This window comes from Apium graveolens, chromosome 1, assembly GCF_009905375.1.
Source record: "Apium graveolens cultivar Ventura chromosome 1, ASM990537v1, whole genome shotgun sequence".
Classification (NCBI taxonomy): Eukaryota; Viridiplantae; Streptophyta; class Magnoliopsida; order Apiales; family Apiaceae; genus Apium; species Apium graveolens.
In genome coordinates, this window is record NC_133647.1 from 179,295,959 (window position 1) to 179,314,350 (window position 18,392).

At 35.0% G+C, this 18,392-nt stretch overlaps 2 protein-coding genes across 4 annotated transcripts; both read left to right on the forward strand.

The window, feature by feature from the left end:
* The first annotated feature begins 188 nt into the window (after nucleotides 1-188).
* Nucleotides 189-8,258, forward strand: LOC141672219 (RNA polymerase II C-terminal domain phosphatase-like 4). 2 transcript variants are annotated; one of them, XM_074478767.1, is made up of 9 exons: nucleotides 189-295; nucleotides 508-665; nucleotides 1,658-1,740; nucleotides 3,471-3,589; nucleotides 4,623-4,803; nucleotides 6,086-6,375; nucleotides 7,175-7,363; nucleotides 7,446-7,484; nucleotides 7,719-8,258. In XM_074478767.1, exons 2-9 carry the CDS (start codon nucleotides 508-510, stop codon nucleotides 8,031-8,033), a joined length of 1,374 nt encoding a protein of 457 aa, XP_074334868.1. In that variant the 5' UTR covers nucleotides 189-295; the 3' UTR covers nucleotides 8,034-8,258. The 2 variants fall into 2 exon arrangements, with proteins under 2 accessions (XP_074334868.1, XP_074334876.1); XM_074478775.1 differs by having other exon boundaries at nucleotides 3,474-3,589.
* A 2,078-nt stretch (nucleotides 8,259-10,336) lies between these two features.
* LOC141672232 (uncharacterized) lies at nucleotides 10,337-13,732 on the forward strand. Of its 2 annotated transcripts, none has more exons than XM_074478793.1 (5): nucleotides 10,337-10,515; nucleotides 11,282-11,552; nucleotides 11,886-11,990; nucleotides 12,070-12,117; nucleotides 13,375-13,732. In XM_074478793.1, exons 2-5 carry the CDS (start codon nucleotides 11,292-11,294, stop codon nucleotides 13,612-13,614), a joined length of 654 nt encoding a protein of 217 aa, XP_074334894.1. In that variant the 5' UTR covers nucleotides 10,337-10,515; nucleotides 11,282-11,291; the 3' UTR covers nucleotides 13,615-13,732. The 2 variants fall into 2 exon arrangements, with proteins under 2 accessions (XP_074334894.1, XP_074334887.1); XM_074478786.1 differs by having other exon boundaries at nucleotides 10,338-10,515; nucleotides 11,263-11,552.
* The last annotated feature ends 4,660 nt before the right edge of the window (nucleotides 13,733-18,392 follow it).

Sequence of the window (18,392 nt, forward strand, 5' to 3'; positions counted from 1 at the left end):
AAATATTTTGATATATGTACTATTCTATTTTAATAATTTATGTTGGAAGATTGTTTTTTTTTATAAATAAAATATCAGATTTTAAAACATTCTACTCACTATTTACAGTACGTTGTTGTGAAAAATTAATCTGGGCCTCAGAAAATAAGTAATCAGAGCCCAAAAAGCCCAAACATACCAAGCCCATAGATTGAGAGTTTATTACTTATAAAACTTCCCTCTCTTTCTTTCTCTCAACCTATACATACAATTACATACAACTTTAAATCGGAGCCGGACCTTCATTATTACTCGGGTAACATCCTCTTCTTCATTTTAATCTAATTTTAATTTATTTTAATTTATAAACCTATTTATATATAATTACTCTATCAAAATTAAATTTCTTGCAAGTTAAATCACTTATAGCTGTTAGGGTTAGGGTTTCGTTGTAACTATTTTATTTAAATAGATTCACATACATTTTATTATATCAACTTTGAATTGTATGTATTTTTGTGTTCGTAGATGAGTGTTGTAAGTGATTCTCCTGTGCACTCGTCGAGCAGTGGCGATGACTTCGCTGCTTTTCTCGATGCGGAGTTGGATTCTACTTCCGATACGTCTCCCGAGCCTGGCGATGATGATGATGAAAATGAGAATGATTATGACTCGGAGTTGTTTAGGTATATTTCGAGTTTTGTTGCGTTTTGATTAAACCGTGTGCATCTCGTAGTTTTAATCCCCTTTAGTTAGTACTATTTGTTGCTCCTTGGAAATGTTTAAGTGGCATTTCTTATTACTTTTCGTACTTTACGGACTTGAAATATGGATTGGACAACATTGTGTGATCTTTGTTAAGAACTATACACATATATATCTCTTTTTTTATATTGTTTGTGTGTGTAACATGATACTCTAGTTAGTCGCATATAATGTATATTGAGTATAGTTTTGTGGGGAACTTTGGAAAATAAATGAGGTGTGTAATAACTTTTTGGTTGTAAGTGTTGCATATCTTGTGTAATTTTTGAAATAAAGAAGGCCTTCGGTGGGATTTAGATGTGGTGGGTTAGCTTTTCCGTAGTTATTTGAATTTGTAGTTTTTAATTTTTTTTTGTTTATGTACTTAGTTTTAAGTATGTCCATGAGAAACTAAATTAATACCAAAGGATATCAATTGTAGTTTTTAATTTTTTTGTTTATGTACTTAGTTTTAAGTATGTACATGAGAAACTAAATTAATACCAAAGGACATCAATTAATGAAACTAGAATAGATCGGGTTTTAGTAGCGCAATTTTCTTTTGCAATATCCTAAAGAGTTTACAAATGTGGTGATATTGATGGAAAATCCAAATATAGAAACCGCTCTGACATAAAGATTGATCTAACTATAGCCTCCTGGTTAACGAGCATTTATAACTAAAAGTAATATAATATCCTAAAAGTATATTGATATTTTTTCCCTAAGAATCTCAGTAGAAAAATTACAACTCTTGAATCTTCCATAAAATTGATTTAATGATTTGTTGTCTTCTCTCTAAAGTACTGTGCAACATTACATACATAATTATATATTCACACATTCTAGAATAAAGAAAATTCACATCATTCTAATTTAATGTTTTTTTAATCTTTTACTGCACGTGATGCAATATAAATGTGACTTGTTGCAGTACCAAAAAGCAGAAGGTGGAGTTATCGGACAATGTTGTAGTATCTTATGGTTCAACATCACGCGGAGCTGAAGAAAAATTGGGTAATAAATTTTTGAAATGTGTGTATGTTGATTTCCATTATTATATTCTTTTTGTAGGACTTGTATCCACCTCAACAGTATTTGAGTATGTCTTGACTCTTTTTGCACTGTCATGAATGTTTTCTGGATGAAATAAAAATTATGTGTAATCTACTAATCTGTTCCTGGAATCAGCCTCCCAGGAATTAAACTTAGTTGGTCTAGTTATGTGCTCCAATTGCTTAGCCTGTGCTCAAAGACCGACCATTTTTTTGGGCGCACTTGGCAAGGTGGGTAGGTGAAAAACACAGAAGATATCGAGTTGTGAGCTATAAGGTTTGGTATAGAGGAAACCTGATGAATTGAGATTAGCTGGGTGTTCTTTTCAACAAAAGGTTACTAGTGGATGCGGTTTAAGGGAATAAAAGAGGGGTATAATCTTGAATCGAACTCGTTTTAGGAAATATGTTGCTACTGTAATTAGCACTTGCACACCTTAAAAGATAGATAAGATTACACAGGACTGGATGAGGTTGCAATGGATGCAGCTCTTTCGTCGAAGCTTGGTGGACATGTAGGATCAAATAAGGAGGGTATAATTATTTTCACGGGGGTATCATTGTTGGATTTACTGTAGCAGGCTTAAGTTAAGATTTCGTAGTTGTTTTGAGTTTGGCTTAGCTAACACTTAGTTTGGGAGAAGAATTTTCAGTTCAAGTAGCCCAGAAACTATACCTCGTAGAGAATGTTTGTCATAAATCATAACTTTACACAATCCATTGAGAGTAGTTGAGATTCTGAATAAAGTACAAGTGGATGTGGGTAAATAATCACTGCATCAAGTGGGCAGCAGTTTGTGATTTTTAAAATTTTTAGTGATTCCCCTTTGCTTAAACAATAAATAAAGTCAAGCTTAAGAAACAGTCTATATTTCTCTGTACTGTTCCAGGGGAACGAACATTTACATGATTAAAAAAATTGTGGTTAGCTTCAATTGTACATTTAGGAACAATGTGATTTTCTGCTCAGTACAATTCTGGATTAATATCAGTTTCTATACATACATTGTATCAGTGCCTACTATATTTGGAAAACTGGAAGCATGTTTGCGATCAAGTAGTTTCTATGATTTTTATTAGATATGTCATTTTGCGGAGGAGTAGTTTGGATCTGGGTTACTGACGAGTCAGGTTAGGTGGGTGTAACTTTTACCTTCTACTAAACTCTTTGTCCTACCTTTGACCAGAGCTGGAAGTAGAAGTCAGAAGATTAATTATTCTATGTTATGACCTGAACCCTCCCCGGTCTATTATATCCATTCTAGTTGCAGCTATCAAGGCATTTGTAGTTGAGATTAAAATTCCTAGAGTGAATTACTAATGTAGTCTGTTCTATATAGACTTGTAGCTATCTTTATCCATAGCTAATATTCAAACAAAATAAATATTTTGAACTGATTTTTTAAAAACGATGTCAAATATCAGTTTGGAGGCTTTTTCAATCTTTTCTTGTGTACATTTTCTTACTACTATTTACATCCTCCTCTATATGGATAAGCCCTTGCTCCATGCATGCATTATATCTCACTAATATTCTCTTACCTGTCAAAGTATTAATATAGTAATAATTCATAACATTTGGTACTGTCTAAGATAGTACTGCTTGCTCAAAATATCTCTCTCTTGATTTTTTAGTTAGGTTTTCATCGATTTTCTATGCAAAAAGTGTTTCTTAAATACTGTTCTATGCAGTAGCATCTATCAAAGAGGATATTTGCACGCATCCTGGTGTTATTGGAGGAATGTGTATACGGTGTGGACAAAAGACTGAAGAGGGACAGTCTGGGGTTGCATTTGGTTATATCCACAAGGTTAGCCTCTCGAAAGCTTTTGTACTTTGTGTTGTTAAAAACGATGTCAGCTGTGTCCTTGCTGATGTAGGTCGAGGGTAAGAAAGGGTAGCGTAAATATCCATCTTTGCAGATTGTTGGTGGAAACACAAAAAGAATCCATATTATGAAAATAAGCTCAAAATTTAACTCTAGTTGATATGTATTTTCTCTGTACATTCTGTGGTGTGTAGGCCTGAGGGTTGACATTGTAAAAATATGCAAATATGGGAATGGTCTTTAAAAAAATAAAAAAGCTCTTGGAAAATATGCAATTGTCAGAAAGTTTAGGGCATCAATTTTAGTACATTATGTTTAATTTAATAAAACACCAACAATCCATGGGGTGCAAACTGAAGTTCTCCAGATCATTATGAATAATACAGAACAGTTCCTTTGGATTTTATTTATACCTTTTCTTTAAATGAGAGTCATGGTAGCTATGAGCCTATGACTCTTGCGGCAAATTGTGTATTTTTCTAGGTGGTTTTAGTTTTATGGTACTCCAGAACAGGCAGGTTGATGGTTCATGGTATCTTTATTTTTTAGTCTAGGGGACTGGAGTTTAACCTCTTCTCCCCCTCCCTCAACCTAATACTGTGTTTTGAAACTTAAGTTACCAATTTCTATCAGTTTAGCTATTTCAACCTCACAGAAGTGTACTACACAAAAATAATACAGGTGGAGAATTTAGGGTCCCTAAAAGTTTAAAAAAAATGAGAATGTAAAGTCAACTGGAGGACTGGTGAAATGGGAAAATCTGTAGATCTGAGTAGGTCTAATACTAGCCGATTTAAAAAAAGGTAAAAAAATGTAATATATAAACATCTGATAAAGTCAGAAAACCAAGTTGATAAACTCATAGTTTGGTCTGGTATGTCTTACAACTTGGCTATAAGCGAGTCCTCTCTAGTTGATGAGAACAACTTTTAACAAAATAACCTCCGAAGCTGAGCGTATCCCACCTCGTTCTAATTTCACAAGTCAGTGAGCAGTGGTTCTTTTGCTTGCACAGGATTTGAGACTTGCTAATGATGAAATTGCTCGATTGCGAAACAACGATCTGAAGAACTTGTTCCGACATAAAAAGCTTAATTTGGTTCTTGATCTGGACCACACACTTCTCAACTCATCCCAGTTTAGGCATATTACGCCAGAAGAAGAATACCTAAGAGTGCCACCCGATTCTCTGCCAGGTATTATATAATTATGGGTTTGTTGGACTTTCTCCAGTTTAATGAATTTGCATTGCTCACGAGGTTCTGAGCATTAAAAAAGAAATTTTATTCATCAAATTTAAGGTGTCGTTACTATTTTGTGCATGAAATAAAGTAATGATTTTCTGCTGTTTTTCGAGGCGTCACCTAGGCGATAAAGGTATGAATATTAGGAAGGCGTCCACAACAGCTTGGATCAGCCATTGCATAGGCTTATTTTTGTCTTCACAACCCCCCCTCCCCTTCTGAGAACTTCCCAAAAATTGTCTCGTTAAATATTTTTTACATTCTTTCTGGCTAGCAATTAACTTGCACGAACCATTGGCCAATTACAAAATTTTTATTGAAAAATTAATTTGAATTCTATAGTATATCTTCAAAAGAAATTCCTATTGTATCAAAGATATTCAGGGTAAACAATATTATGAAAATAAGTATACAACTATTATTTTATATTTGACATTGGAAAGTAGTGTTGTGGAATTATTTGTTAAAAGGTATGATTGTTAGTATTGCTGTCTAGAAGACAGTCATGCTTGTATTACTTTTTGGTGATATTTGTCTGAATATTACTAATTGAAAATATCTGAGCATAATCGTAATGAATATTATGTATGTTTTTTACAGTTGTTAGATAATTGAGAGGAATAAAAGGTATGTGTTTGGTTTTTTAATATTTTTCTTGTAATTTATGGATTATTTTTTTAGGTTCCATATGTATATATATCTGCACAATGTGCGAGTGTCAATAATGCAGAAATTAATTAATAGATTGTAAATATTAATGTAAAGTAAGTTTTTTACCTAATAGATTAGTGAATAAGGAAAAAAATGGTTTGGTTTGAGATAGTTGAAGTAGCAGATTTAGAGTTGACTTTACAACTTCAGTGGAATTCTCATTAAAAAATTGAAATTAAATTAACATCAAATTATTTTGGTTTCAGAATACTATGGTCTCTGTTTTACAGAGGTTGCAGAAACCATGTCTATATGCTGCGGGTTCCAACTTCAATGATCTTATGGTTTCTATTCTGTGGCAGAAAATATGCACAAGTTGTTAGTAATGCTATGATAGTTTTTGTATCTATTTCATCTTACCATTGATTGTTTCGCCAGTTTGTGCATATGAAACTAATCTGTGTTCTGTGCAATGCCCAGTGATTTTTTGTCCTTTCCTTTCTTAATGCTGAGCATGTTTACTTGTCATTTATCAGCTGTTTCAGTCCTGTTCGTTTATGTGTTCTCATTTATATGTGAACAGATGAACTTAAGGGAAATCTCTTCAGATTAGATTTTATGCACATGATGACCAAATTGAGGCCTTTTGTGCGTACATTTTTAAAAGAAGCAAGTAAGTTGTTCGAAATGTACATATACACAATGGGTGAACGAGCCTACGCCTTAGAAATGGCTAGGCTGCTTGACCCAGAAAATATCTACTTCAATTCTAAAGTGATTGCGCAAGGTGATTGCACCCAAAGACATCAGAAGGGTCTTGATGTGGTTGTGGGGCAAGATAGTGCTGTTTTGATCCTTGACGATACAGAACAGGTAAGTAAACAGGCCACCTTATCACTCATTATTGTTTTTACAGTTTTTGCTGATTCTCATGTTCATGTCCATTGGCAGTGAGACTTTTTGTACAAGTCTCATCATTTTGCTTTCCTTTTTGATTGAATACCTGTGTGTCTTTGAGCCACCCTTATGTCTATACAATTTTCTTTCATGTAAAAGGTTGCACTAATTGAAACTGTTGGTGTTCAGAAAAATGAAACACTACTTATGCTATAGGTTATTCTGTACACCTCAGTTTTGTCACACAAATAATATTTTAATTAGGTGGAGTTTAAGCGCCCGTTTGGGAAATCTTAAAATAAGTAACTTATGACTTAAAATGAATAAGTAACTTATAAGTGATAAGTGGATAAATATTTATAAGTTATATAAGTGTTTGGATAATTTTACTTATAAGTCAGAAATTTTTTTATTTAAATAAATCAAAATAAATAATTTTTAAATATAATCATCTTATTTCGTGAATTTTAGATTATATTAACATTTTAAAATTTATTTTTTAAAACTTAAGTTAATGAAAAGGCAAACAAATCAAAATAAGTTGAGAAAAAGTACGTTGTTGTTAACATTCAACTTATCAGCTTATAAGTTGAAAATTCGACTTATAAGTTAGGGCGACAAACACTCCTTGATAAGTACTTACGAGCTTATAAGTTAATAAGCCACTTATATTATGTTGCCAAACAGGACCAAATGATGTGAATATATCTTGATATTTGACTTGGAGGTTAATCTATAAGTATCATATTAACCTTGTTGTTTCCTACTGCCTTAGGTTTGGTCGAAGCACAAAGAAAACCTCATATTGATGGAGAGATATCATTACTTTGTTTCAAGTTATCGACAATTCCGCTTTAATTGCAAATCACGGTCTGAACTCAAATGTGATGAAAGTGAGGATGATGGAGCGCTTGCTGCTGTTCTTGAAGTTCTCAAACGAGTCCACTCAATTTTTTTTGATACAGTATGTCCTTTTCGGCATTCCCAGTTTAATCAAGTTTTATATGCACTATTTATCTTATTGTGGTAAGTTGATCTTATTACAGGAACAGGGGGGCGATATTAATAAGAAGGATGTTAGACAGGTAAGGAATTTTTTTCCCCTCACTGTTATCTTCTTCAATTCTTTATCAAATGTTGTTAGATGCATTTTTTAAAACTGAATTATGTTGCATTTTAAATAATTTTTAAAACTGGATTTTATCATTTGTAGAAAGTTTCCTGATACATTTTGTTTTCTAGAGTTTTTATGGTGTTTATGTAGTTATAAGTAAACCCTGCCATTGATCTGAATTGAAGTAATAAATGCATCGTGCCAGGTGTTGAAAACTGTTCGAAAGGAAGTTCTGAAGGACTGTAAACTCCTTTTCACCAAGGTTATCCCGATTGAATATCGTGCTGAGAGTCACCACTTTTGGAAGATGGCAGAGCAATTGGGAGCCACATGCTCAACGGAAATGGATCCCTCGGTGACGCATGTTGTCTCCTTGGACAAAGGAACAGAGAAATCTCGATGGGCTGTTCGGGAGAATAAGTTCCTTGTTCATCCAAGTTGGATAGAAGCTGCCAACTATCTTTGGCGTAAGCATCCAGAAGAAAAGTTTCCTGTTGATGAAGTGAAGCAGACAAAATGAATGCAGATCTAATGTTGTAACCTTGAAGTTAGAATTGACAAAGTAGCAATTGACCTGGTGCATTTTTTAAATACCATCACTGTTACGATATAGTCTCATCTAGCCCTTTGTCAAGTTATCATTTAGATGGTAGTGTTATACTGAAAGCACCTAGAAGCTGTATATATTTATGCCAACTTTATTTTAAATCTTTCTGACTAATCTGACAAATTTTATCTTTCTATCTGTGATCTGCCTGCCTAGAGGGTATATAATATTTTTTTGCATATTTTCTTATGTGTTGATTGTTATTCACTGCTACGATCCAAATAATTATGTGTATAGTTTTATCCCGACGTTAAGACCGATGAAAGCATGATATAATTCTCTAATTTTAGCCAGCTATTCAGCTTGTGTACACTTCACAATCAAGAAGAAAGTAAACAGGGTGATGTCACAAAGCTAGTATATCAAAAGCAAACCATGAGATTATAGGTAGTAATTAGCCAATTTCCAGCGCAGGCAAGCTTGGCCCTATGCAATTCAAGCCTCCGTGCATTCTAATCTCTAGTTAGAGTATTCACCAGAGTGTATAATTTTTTTTTTTTTTTTTTTTTTATCGTAGGTAACCCGCAGCCGCTACCTTTCGGGTGCGCACTGGGTAAACCCTACGGGTTCACGTATTAAAACCGAAGACGGAAGAGTGTATAATTTTAGGGATATTGCGGAAAGAAATCTCTATCGAAAAGAAAGTATAGTAGTTCATAAATAAGTAGCCCTTAGAAAGTATAGTAGTTCATGAATAAGTAGCAATAGGGCTGTAATTCGAAAACTCGCCCGGCTCGAACTCGTTTAAATGGGCTCGAAACGAGCCGAGTTCGGGCAGGGGTTCCGGCTCGTTTAATTACTAGAGCCGGCTCGCCCGACTCGTTAAAATCGGCTCGTTTAGCTTAACGAGCCGGCTCGACTCGACTCGTGAAATTAAACGAGTCGAGTTCGGGCAGAGGTTTAGACTCGTTTAACTAAACGAGCCGGCTCCGCTCGACTCGATTAATCTCAGCTCGAATTACGTCCGGCTCGAAACTCGGCTCGCTCGGCCCGAATTACGGCTCTAAACAAAGGACCAAATATTAATTAATTACAAAAAAGGACTAGATACTGATGACAGATATGTATTTATATCAGCCATACATTAGAATTCACAAAGGATACATAAAAGATGTAATTAATGATAAGGGAAATGCTAGGTATCTGCATTGATTATCAAAACTAGGGGTGTACACGGACCGGGTTGGGCGGGTTGAGAGAATTTAGCAACCCAACCCAATTAGTTCGGGTTTTCAAAATTTTAACCCAACCCAAACCGTTTAAATTTATAACCCAAACCAATTTGTATACTTCGGTTTGGTTCGGTTCAGATCAGTTTGATCGGTTTATTAAATATACAAAATTAATATAAAAAATTATAATAAAATATAAGGTTTCAAAGTTTAAAACACTTGAAAATAGTTCAAAACAATATTACAATCCTCCATATTGAATAGTCTTAAGCATCTAATTTTCGACATCAAAAGTACTAATAATATTGCTTACGCTTTAAATATTGGAATGAATCATTAATGCAAAAAATATAACACTAATCAAACATCTATTATTGTTACGAAATGAACTATGAACACGGAGGTTATAAGTTACATTTAGAGTTAGAGATATATGGATATATGTAAATGGCCTACACATAATTTTGGATTAACTTATTAGCATGTACATATATATTTTAATCGGGTTGAGTTGGATTGGTTTAAAATTATCGAAAACCATATCCAACCCAATTAAATCGGGTTGACATTTTTTGAACCCAACTATATATCGGGTTGAAAAAAATCGGTTTGGTTCGGCCGAAATAGGGTCGGTTCGGTTTGGATTGGTCGGGTTGGTCAAACCGTGTACACCCCTAATCAAAACATTTCCCAAATGTTTAGTCTTAACCTGATTAATTGGTAATTGGTCTGATATAATAAGATAAGACCTGTGTATATAAATATTCACGGCAAATTAAATCGTTCGTATTTAGTGTTGTGTCACGATAATTATTTCGGGGTACTTAACACTACTCCGTTTCTTAAAAAAAACACTCCTCTGAATATAAATATCTTCTTAAAAATTATCCTTTTGAATAATAAATATGCATTCCCGACTAGCTTTATGCCCTTAAACAGTTAATAAGTTACTTTAATATTAAAGAAATATTATTTTAATCATAAAATTTCAAATTTGTGACAAAAGAGCTTTCACCACTGGAGGCATGTCAAATGTATAATGCGCTTGGCCCGTCAGCAGTGAGTCCCCAGTCTAGTAATACAATAATTGAAGTCATGCAAAAACAAAAACAACACGAACACAAAAACAAATTCTAGTACAACTTTGTAAATTATCCTCTCTCAAACCCTCTCCTCAACAAGACAAGTAATCTAGACTCTAAAGAGACAAAGCGCAAATTGAGGTAATTGTGTTTTCAGTTGAACATATGAGTTATGATCACTATATATTTTTGTATTTGTTAGATTGTTTTGATGTTCTTGACATGGGATTATTTCTTTGAGCTTGGTAAATCATTTCATGTGTTCGTATAGCTCATTTTTTTTAAGTTTTGACTTGTGCATATGTTTTCTTGTACCTAGATCATGTCCTTGTTGTCTGCTTATATGTATCTTCAATTTTGTATTACTAACTTGGGATTATGGTATTTATAATTCTTATGTGGGCTGGCTAAGGAAAAATATGGAAGAGAAGATAAGCTTTGATAGCTACAATTCTTTTCAAGACTGGCTTTTTTTTTGTTGGGAGGAAAAGCAAGTAACTTTAATGTGCTGGATAATGGTTTAGTCGGATCATTAATCTATAAGGCTTTATATTTACGGGATTCAAAGGGTGGATTAATGGGAGCCTGGCTTTTGCACAATATTTAAACTTAATGCTGGAGTTCAATTTTGAGAATTTAAGGGTAAAAGGGTTCAAATTTGAGATTTCAATACCATGCTAAGTTGCCAATTCTTGTGAAACCTTGAGGTATTGAGAAGAGGGCATGGTTGCACTAAGTATCTTTAATGAACAGTGTAATCCAAAAGTCAGAAACTAATTGATATCTATCTGCACGGTTTGTTGTGCGGTGCGCTATACTAAAACTTAATTTGCTTATATATGTTTAATGATATTGATCATCAAGAATTTGCGATCTATTTTGTGTCAGCAAGTAAATTTTGTGTCAGCAAGTAAAATATGGGATCAGAAGCACCAAGACGGGTGACCATCCATGTAACAGGATTCAAGAAATTTCAAGGGGTTACACAGAATCCTACTGAGACTATTGTTAGTAATCTCAAAACTTATGTTGAGAAAAGAGGTATTCCACTTGGTGTTACTTTAGGAAGCTGTACAATTCTTGAGACTGCAGGAGATGGTGCACTTCCTATGCTTTACAAAGTCATGGAATCAGGTATAGCAGGAGCGGATGATTCCAACAATGAACAAGTTGTATGGGTATGTTTTTAATCTCTGCTTTAGATTGAAGAAAAATTCTGGCACTAGAAATTGTTTTGATGAAGCTAAAGTTGTTATTAGATTGATATTTGTCAGTGTCATGTATAAATAAAATACGTACTAGCTATGTTTTGCTTCAGTTCTGATTTTCTTTTTGGAGAATTTTCCGAGTCTAGGTGCTATGTTTCGGATAACGAGTAGTTTAGTGTAAGAACCATTCTTTCTTAGATGGTCCCTTTCACATGGTATTTATTTAGTGTTTGTGAAGTGAATTTTGAAGACGCCATGTTCTATTTTTCCCCTAAAAAACATTTACTGACGATTTTGTTAAAGCTTCACTTAGGGGTGAATAGTGCATCGATAAAGTTTGCTATTGAGCAGCAGGCAGTGAATGAAGCTACTTTCCGTTGTCCAGATGAGCTAGGTTGGCAACCTCAGGTAAATATATTTCAGTACACTAGTCCATTAAATTTATTATTCAACCATCATTTTCGTAAAATTTTGATATTGTATGCAGCAATTGCCTATAGTCCCTGCTGACGGAGGGATCAGTCAAACAAGAGAGGTAATGTTAACATAGACTCAATTGCTAGAGGACTTCAGTATGAACTAATTCCATGATCAGTGTTTATCTTCTAAAAGGAAAAATAATCAAGCTGAGATAACAATTCCTACTTCAGAGAAAAGAGAGTGAAAATGTTAAGCTGGCAAAGGAAAATTTGAATTTCAACCACTGCCTACCACTTTAAAAAAGCCACACATATTAAGCAATAGTGGTTCTTATGCTTTCTATTAACGAAAATATCAGATTGCTGAAGCTTAACCACACTAAGTAGCTAGGTCAGTGTTTCTGTAAGATGACATTAGCAAAGTTTTGCCGACTCGGACATGTGAGAAACTGCCAACTACAGGTTGTTTTGAGCCGTATCACACACTGTTATGTCTTTGCTTACTCAATAACGTGATGACATTATTCAGATTACTTTATATAAAATGTCATTGTCAGTGAAGGAAGCTTAATAACAATCCTTGCCTACTGGATTGATGTCAGATAGAGTCATGATCTTTTTTTTTTTTGGGGGGGGGTGAAATAGTAACATCTTTCCTATGTTGGAAATGAAATAAAGGGGATTTGTGGACAAGAGTCACAGGACAATCTTAACCTGTATTAACACACAACAATTAGGTGACATGTTTTGTAAAAAGACCTGAATATTTGATGCCTGCCTATATCTTAATCAATTACATATTGCTGCACTAATTATGGATAAGCTTTTGCTGCAATTTTATTATCCTCATGGTTAGATGTGCAATTTCTTTATATATCACATGTTTATTTTCTTTTCCAATAAAAGAGTTTTGAAAATTATATTTGTCTTCTTCAATGTCGTTATTGTACTTGTTTCCATCTTACGTCTGCTACTATTAAGCTCTTATGAGAACCCATCTCAGTTTTTTTGTGAAAGAGCGAAAGACCTCGCGTCTCAACATCAAGTTACAAATACAATGATGTGGCCTCAGAAGCTTGTAACCATCTTATTTTCAAGGAAAATATCAGTACTTAACCAAACTTGTCACTATTTTGTTCTCAGCAAACTCACAAAAACTAATTCCATAATTTTGAATGTTTGTAGCCTTTCAAAACATCAATATCTCACACCAAGAAAGTTCTGTATACTGTAGTTATTAACTTGTTACACTAGCAAATCGCTTCAAAATTGCCCTTTAAAGTCCTCCTTATTATTGCAGCCTTAAGCCTGTGTTAACATGTACATGAACTAATATCTTTATTGTTCTAATATTTCCTCTTCCTTTGTTGAAGACTTGTTGCTCTGTCGAGGCAATCCTAGATATCTTGAAGGAGGAGGGCCACTCTGTAACAATTTCCAAGGATGCAGGTCGCTACGTCTGCAATTATGTATACTATCACTCTCTGCTGTTTGCAGAACAGAAAGGCCACAAATCCCTTTTCGTCCATGTTCCGCTTTTTTCAAAAATCAAGGAAGAAACTCAAATGGAGTTTGTGGCAGCTCTTCTGGAGGCAATTGCATCAACATGTTGATATCATGTATTTGAGCTGAAAATATTAATAATATAATGCCTGATGTCATTAATTTCTACCTGTAAAAGAACATGTTCTGCTATATGATTTGAATAAGAAACTTGTTCAAATTCCTGTTGGCTATTGTTTGTAAGTTGAGTCTTTAACCTATAAATTTTTGTTTAAAGGGGAAAAACGGAACATTATATTATTAAATAAAATTCCGCCAAAGTATGATATAACATATAGTTTATAAGACCATATATATGTAACAAAATCGAACAAAATTGTACAAATCAAATATTTTTATTAAAATTTAATGTTTTCATACAATATTGAAAAAAGTTAAAGCTACAATATACTCCCTCTGTCCCTCTCATTTGTTTACACTTTCCTTTTTTGGATGTCCCATCCAATTGTTTACATTTCAAAACTTTCCAAAAATAGTAAAGTTTTTATAATTTTTAAAATAACTACATCCACTACTTCTATCCACTATACCCACTTTATACATATAATATTAATCGTCCCACTACTTTACTCACTTATTTAACTTTCCTCCACTATTTTATCATTTTTCTTAAACTCCGCGCCCCACACAAATGTAAACATTTGGGAGGGACGGAGGGAGTATATGTTTTCATTCTCCCGAAGTTGGTTCATAAGAGGCTTGGGTCCGTCCCTTTGTATTCGGTTTCTGTGGAAGGGAAACTCTACGGCTATTGGTGGTGCTAAACTTGCTTGGAATCTTGGTCCATCTATGGCGCCTCGTCGCTAATAAGGGCTCGTTGTGGGTCCACTGGGCCCGTACCACAGTCCTGAAAAAGAATGACTTCTGGACTATGAAAGTGCCTTCTGATTGCTACTGCTTCTGGAGGCGTCTCTTGAATCTGAGAGGCGTTGCAAAAATGCATTTGAGGTACAAGATTGGCAATGGTTCGTATTTCAATTTTTGGGTTGATCCTTGGTTTAACGGCTCGCCTATTGCTTTGGGCCCGACAGACCCCTGTGATTACTTGTTTGCATTCGAGCCATGCTGCTACAGTCAGTCATTTTATTGACTCGGGTTCTTGGGTATTTCCAGATGTCAACATGAGTCAGCATCGTGCTTCTAGGACCTTCTTGGTTTGGAAAGATCAATTTGTGGATCCGGGGTTCGACCTTCAGAATCTGGATCGGGTTTCTTGGGGTGGTGAATTTAAAATTTCCACGGTTACAATTTGGCACTCGCTTCGGACTCGTGCGGTATGGTTTAAGGAAGGAGTTATTCGTTATGCTCATACGAATTGGCTCCTTTGTCATGACAGACTTTACACTAAGACAAGCAGTGTGGTTTATGTATTTCTGGAAAGGAGAATTCCTCTCACTTGTTCGTGGATTGTCCTTACTCGCAGTTTGTTTTCAAGGCTATCCTTTCTCCGATGCAGTTAGATGGTTGTTTGCAGGGGGGGTTTCTCTTAGGACTCAAATTCTTGTGATGGCTGGTCAGATCGAAGATGAAGGAAAACGTATCATTACTCTGCTGTTTCTGCAGATCTTTGCCTATTTTCTATGGCGAGAGCGAAATTCAAGTCTGTATGATTGTGGCTTACAGAACACGGTGCTTTTGGTTGATGGCATTAAAATACAAGTGCGTGCTAAATTGGCTTCCTCAGCATGGTTCTCCAAAATTCCTATTGTAATCTTTGGATTTTCTAGTTCTTTAGTTCATGTAGTAGGCTGTTCAGGCTTGTTTTTGTCCCCTGTTGTTCTTGGCCTTTGGCCCCCCGTCTCTTCGGGAAAGCTTTCTCCTTGTAATCTGCTCTAGATTACTTGGAGATAGCTCTTTTTGCTGTATATCCATGTAAGCCTTTGTAACCAACCTGAGGGTTGGTTAACTCTTTGAAACCACTAAAAGGATTTGAACCATAAAGATTATCAGCTACTTGAGAATATTCATGGAAACTCATGTTTTATATATGTTCGATAACTGATAAAACAAGGGCAAAGTAATCAAATGAAACTGAACAAGGAAATGGAATTGACAGAATGAAAAGTACAAGACATAACAAAATTGAGAAGTACTGAATTGAAAATACAGGAATTGAAATGAACCGTAAAAGACAACTGATTCTTCGACCTCTGTTGAAGTAGACCAAATCAGTATATATAGTCAGGCTCGTATGGGGCATCACTTTGACTTGGGCTTGTAATTGTGAATTGGTGGACGACCCAAATGATCTCAGCTCTAGCCCAATTGGCCCACATATCTTCAGTTGGTTACAATTCCTTCCCCTTAAAATATCCTTGTCCTCAAGGATAATTGAATTTCAACAAGTACATTACAAGCAACAAAACTTTCCAGGATCAAAAACTAATATAGTGACACTCCAATACCAAGCAGAGGCTAGCCTTATAACATTAGTTGAGGCTAAGCAAGTAGGTAATGATTCTCCAGGTTCACTAGGTTTACTAATACCATTACCGAAACTCTTATGCCTTATCCTTGGAATATAATCTTTCCACTTTTTCTCCAAGCTCCAAGAAAAATAATTAGAATCATGGTGAATAGCAAGCCATTCACATAGCAAAAGTTTTTGCAACTCACCTGGAGCAACACTGATATTATTAATTAAGATTTTATGCTCATCCATTGTAGCAGCAATAAGTTTCACCAAGGTCGCACCATAAGACAACAAATTTCCAGGATCAAAAACTAGTGCTATCTCACACCAAAACCAAGCACTAGTCATTCTCTTAATAACTGGTACCTTAAACTTGGGAATAGATATAATTTGGTAATCATGAGGGTAGCACAGACAATAAAAAAACTTTAAACAATCCTTTCTTGTCAACCTCACAATGCCTCCATTTTGGCATCCATGAATCCACTTTAACAACCCCACCAGCCGGTCCCTAGTGTATACTGACATGACTCCAGCAAGTAAATCAGACCTTGTAACATCGCGTGGTTCACAACTAGCAATGTCAAATGCCAAACACAGTTTTGTAGTTCCCTGCCTTACATTAATCGCGATAATGTTCTTGCTCATTAGTTTAACTACAAGAACACTCCTAAAAGCATCTACCATTTCGCTCCAGTATGTCTCAAGCTTCCCCTCCTCGAGCGTCTTCACAAACAAATCAGTTGTATTTTTCACATCTGCTTCACCGAAATAAATATCTTGATTATCACTTTTTACCAATTGATCCTCATCTTTCTTTGTTTCTTTACCACCATTCTCCTCTTCATTCCTTTTCGTATCACCATTTTTGCCCTCCTCTTCTAAGAAGCTCTTAGTTCCAACAATATCACTCTCACAGTGTTGCCCTTCAAATTTACAAGTGTAACTGCTCTAGGCTGGCTGATAATCTGCACCATGGTAAAGCTATAAATATCACTGACATTCCTGGTTGTTTGCTTTTGTGAATCATTAATTCTAACAAGTATTTTAGGATTCCTATCACTTCTGTTTTCTTTAATCGGACTACTAAGACATGTCCGCCTGTTATGTACATCCCCGTCGGGATCCAAAATGAGTACATTCCCATTCATTTTGCCATTATAAACTGCATTTCCATAAATTCCCATAAAAAATTTCTCTACTAGCTCCATACTCTTTGAAAAAGGCATTATGTTGAGCTCAATAAATCTGAATTGGATCAGATTGGCATGCCTACCCTTCATCTCAGGTATTTTTCTCGTAACTCTCTTTCCCATGGTAAGATAATAAGAAAAACCACAATCCCCTGACAGAGTTCCCCAATAAATAACAATTACCATTATAGTTGGGAGCTTTGTTATCTTCCCCGCCTTGCTAAGCCTTTCATCTCTTCCAGAACTATCATCAAACATCAAACGAGCTGGTATGATGGGAACATCATTTTTAATTCCCTTGCAAGAGTAAGCTTGAATCACATCTCTCATCATAGTAAGAACAACTAGAGGTATTTCTTCAGTAACAAGTAGTATCGATACAACAGAATTGAGATTGTCACCTAGTACACCTGCAACTTTCAAGGGCCCTGACGTCATGATTTTATACCCTTCACTTTCCTTACAACTAAAAGTTTTAGCAGAAACACCGTTAATGAGTTACCCCCTACCTTCATTTTTAATATCTATAACATCAACCAGTAATCGCTCTGCAAACAATAAAACCTGATAAGATTTAGCCAAATCAATTGACCCCTGTAAAGTTCGAGGTGACCATACTTGAAGAGCCTCTCTGATTTCTTCGTTTAGGCCGTTAACAAAGCAATAAGCAAGAAGATTATCATCAAAATCACGCTTAAAAATAAACTCCGCCCTGTTTTTAACGTGCATAAAATCCTCAACATACTCGATAATAGAGCTTGAATTTTGATGTATTAGTAAGTTGTCCATCACAAATGAATCATCAAAGTTATTTGTCAATCTGTCCAAACTACTTACTGTTCCAATTAGATCTGTTAACTTTCCATTACCCGTATCTTCATCAATCTCAATTTCTTCAACACCGCTTTTTACTGCTTTTCTTTCAATATTATCATCTTTAACCACATCTTCTAAAGTGATATTAATTTCTCCGTTTAATCCCTCGCCTGTCTGTCCCCCCATACCTTTGTTAATACTTCCATCTTCAAATTCCTTATAACCATCAGTTTCGACAAGTACAGAAACACTATTCACGACTTCATTTATATTCGTAAATTCTTCATCAGATTCATGATTATTGAAAACAGAAATCAATTCAGTGCCGGATGCAACAGTAGAACAAGGAGTTGTTAATGGACTTGTTGATTCAAGAGCATAATAAAATTGGCCAGTAGAGAGTGTA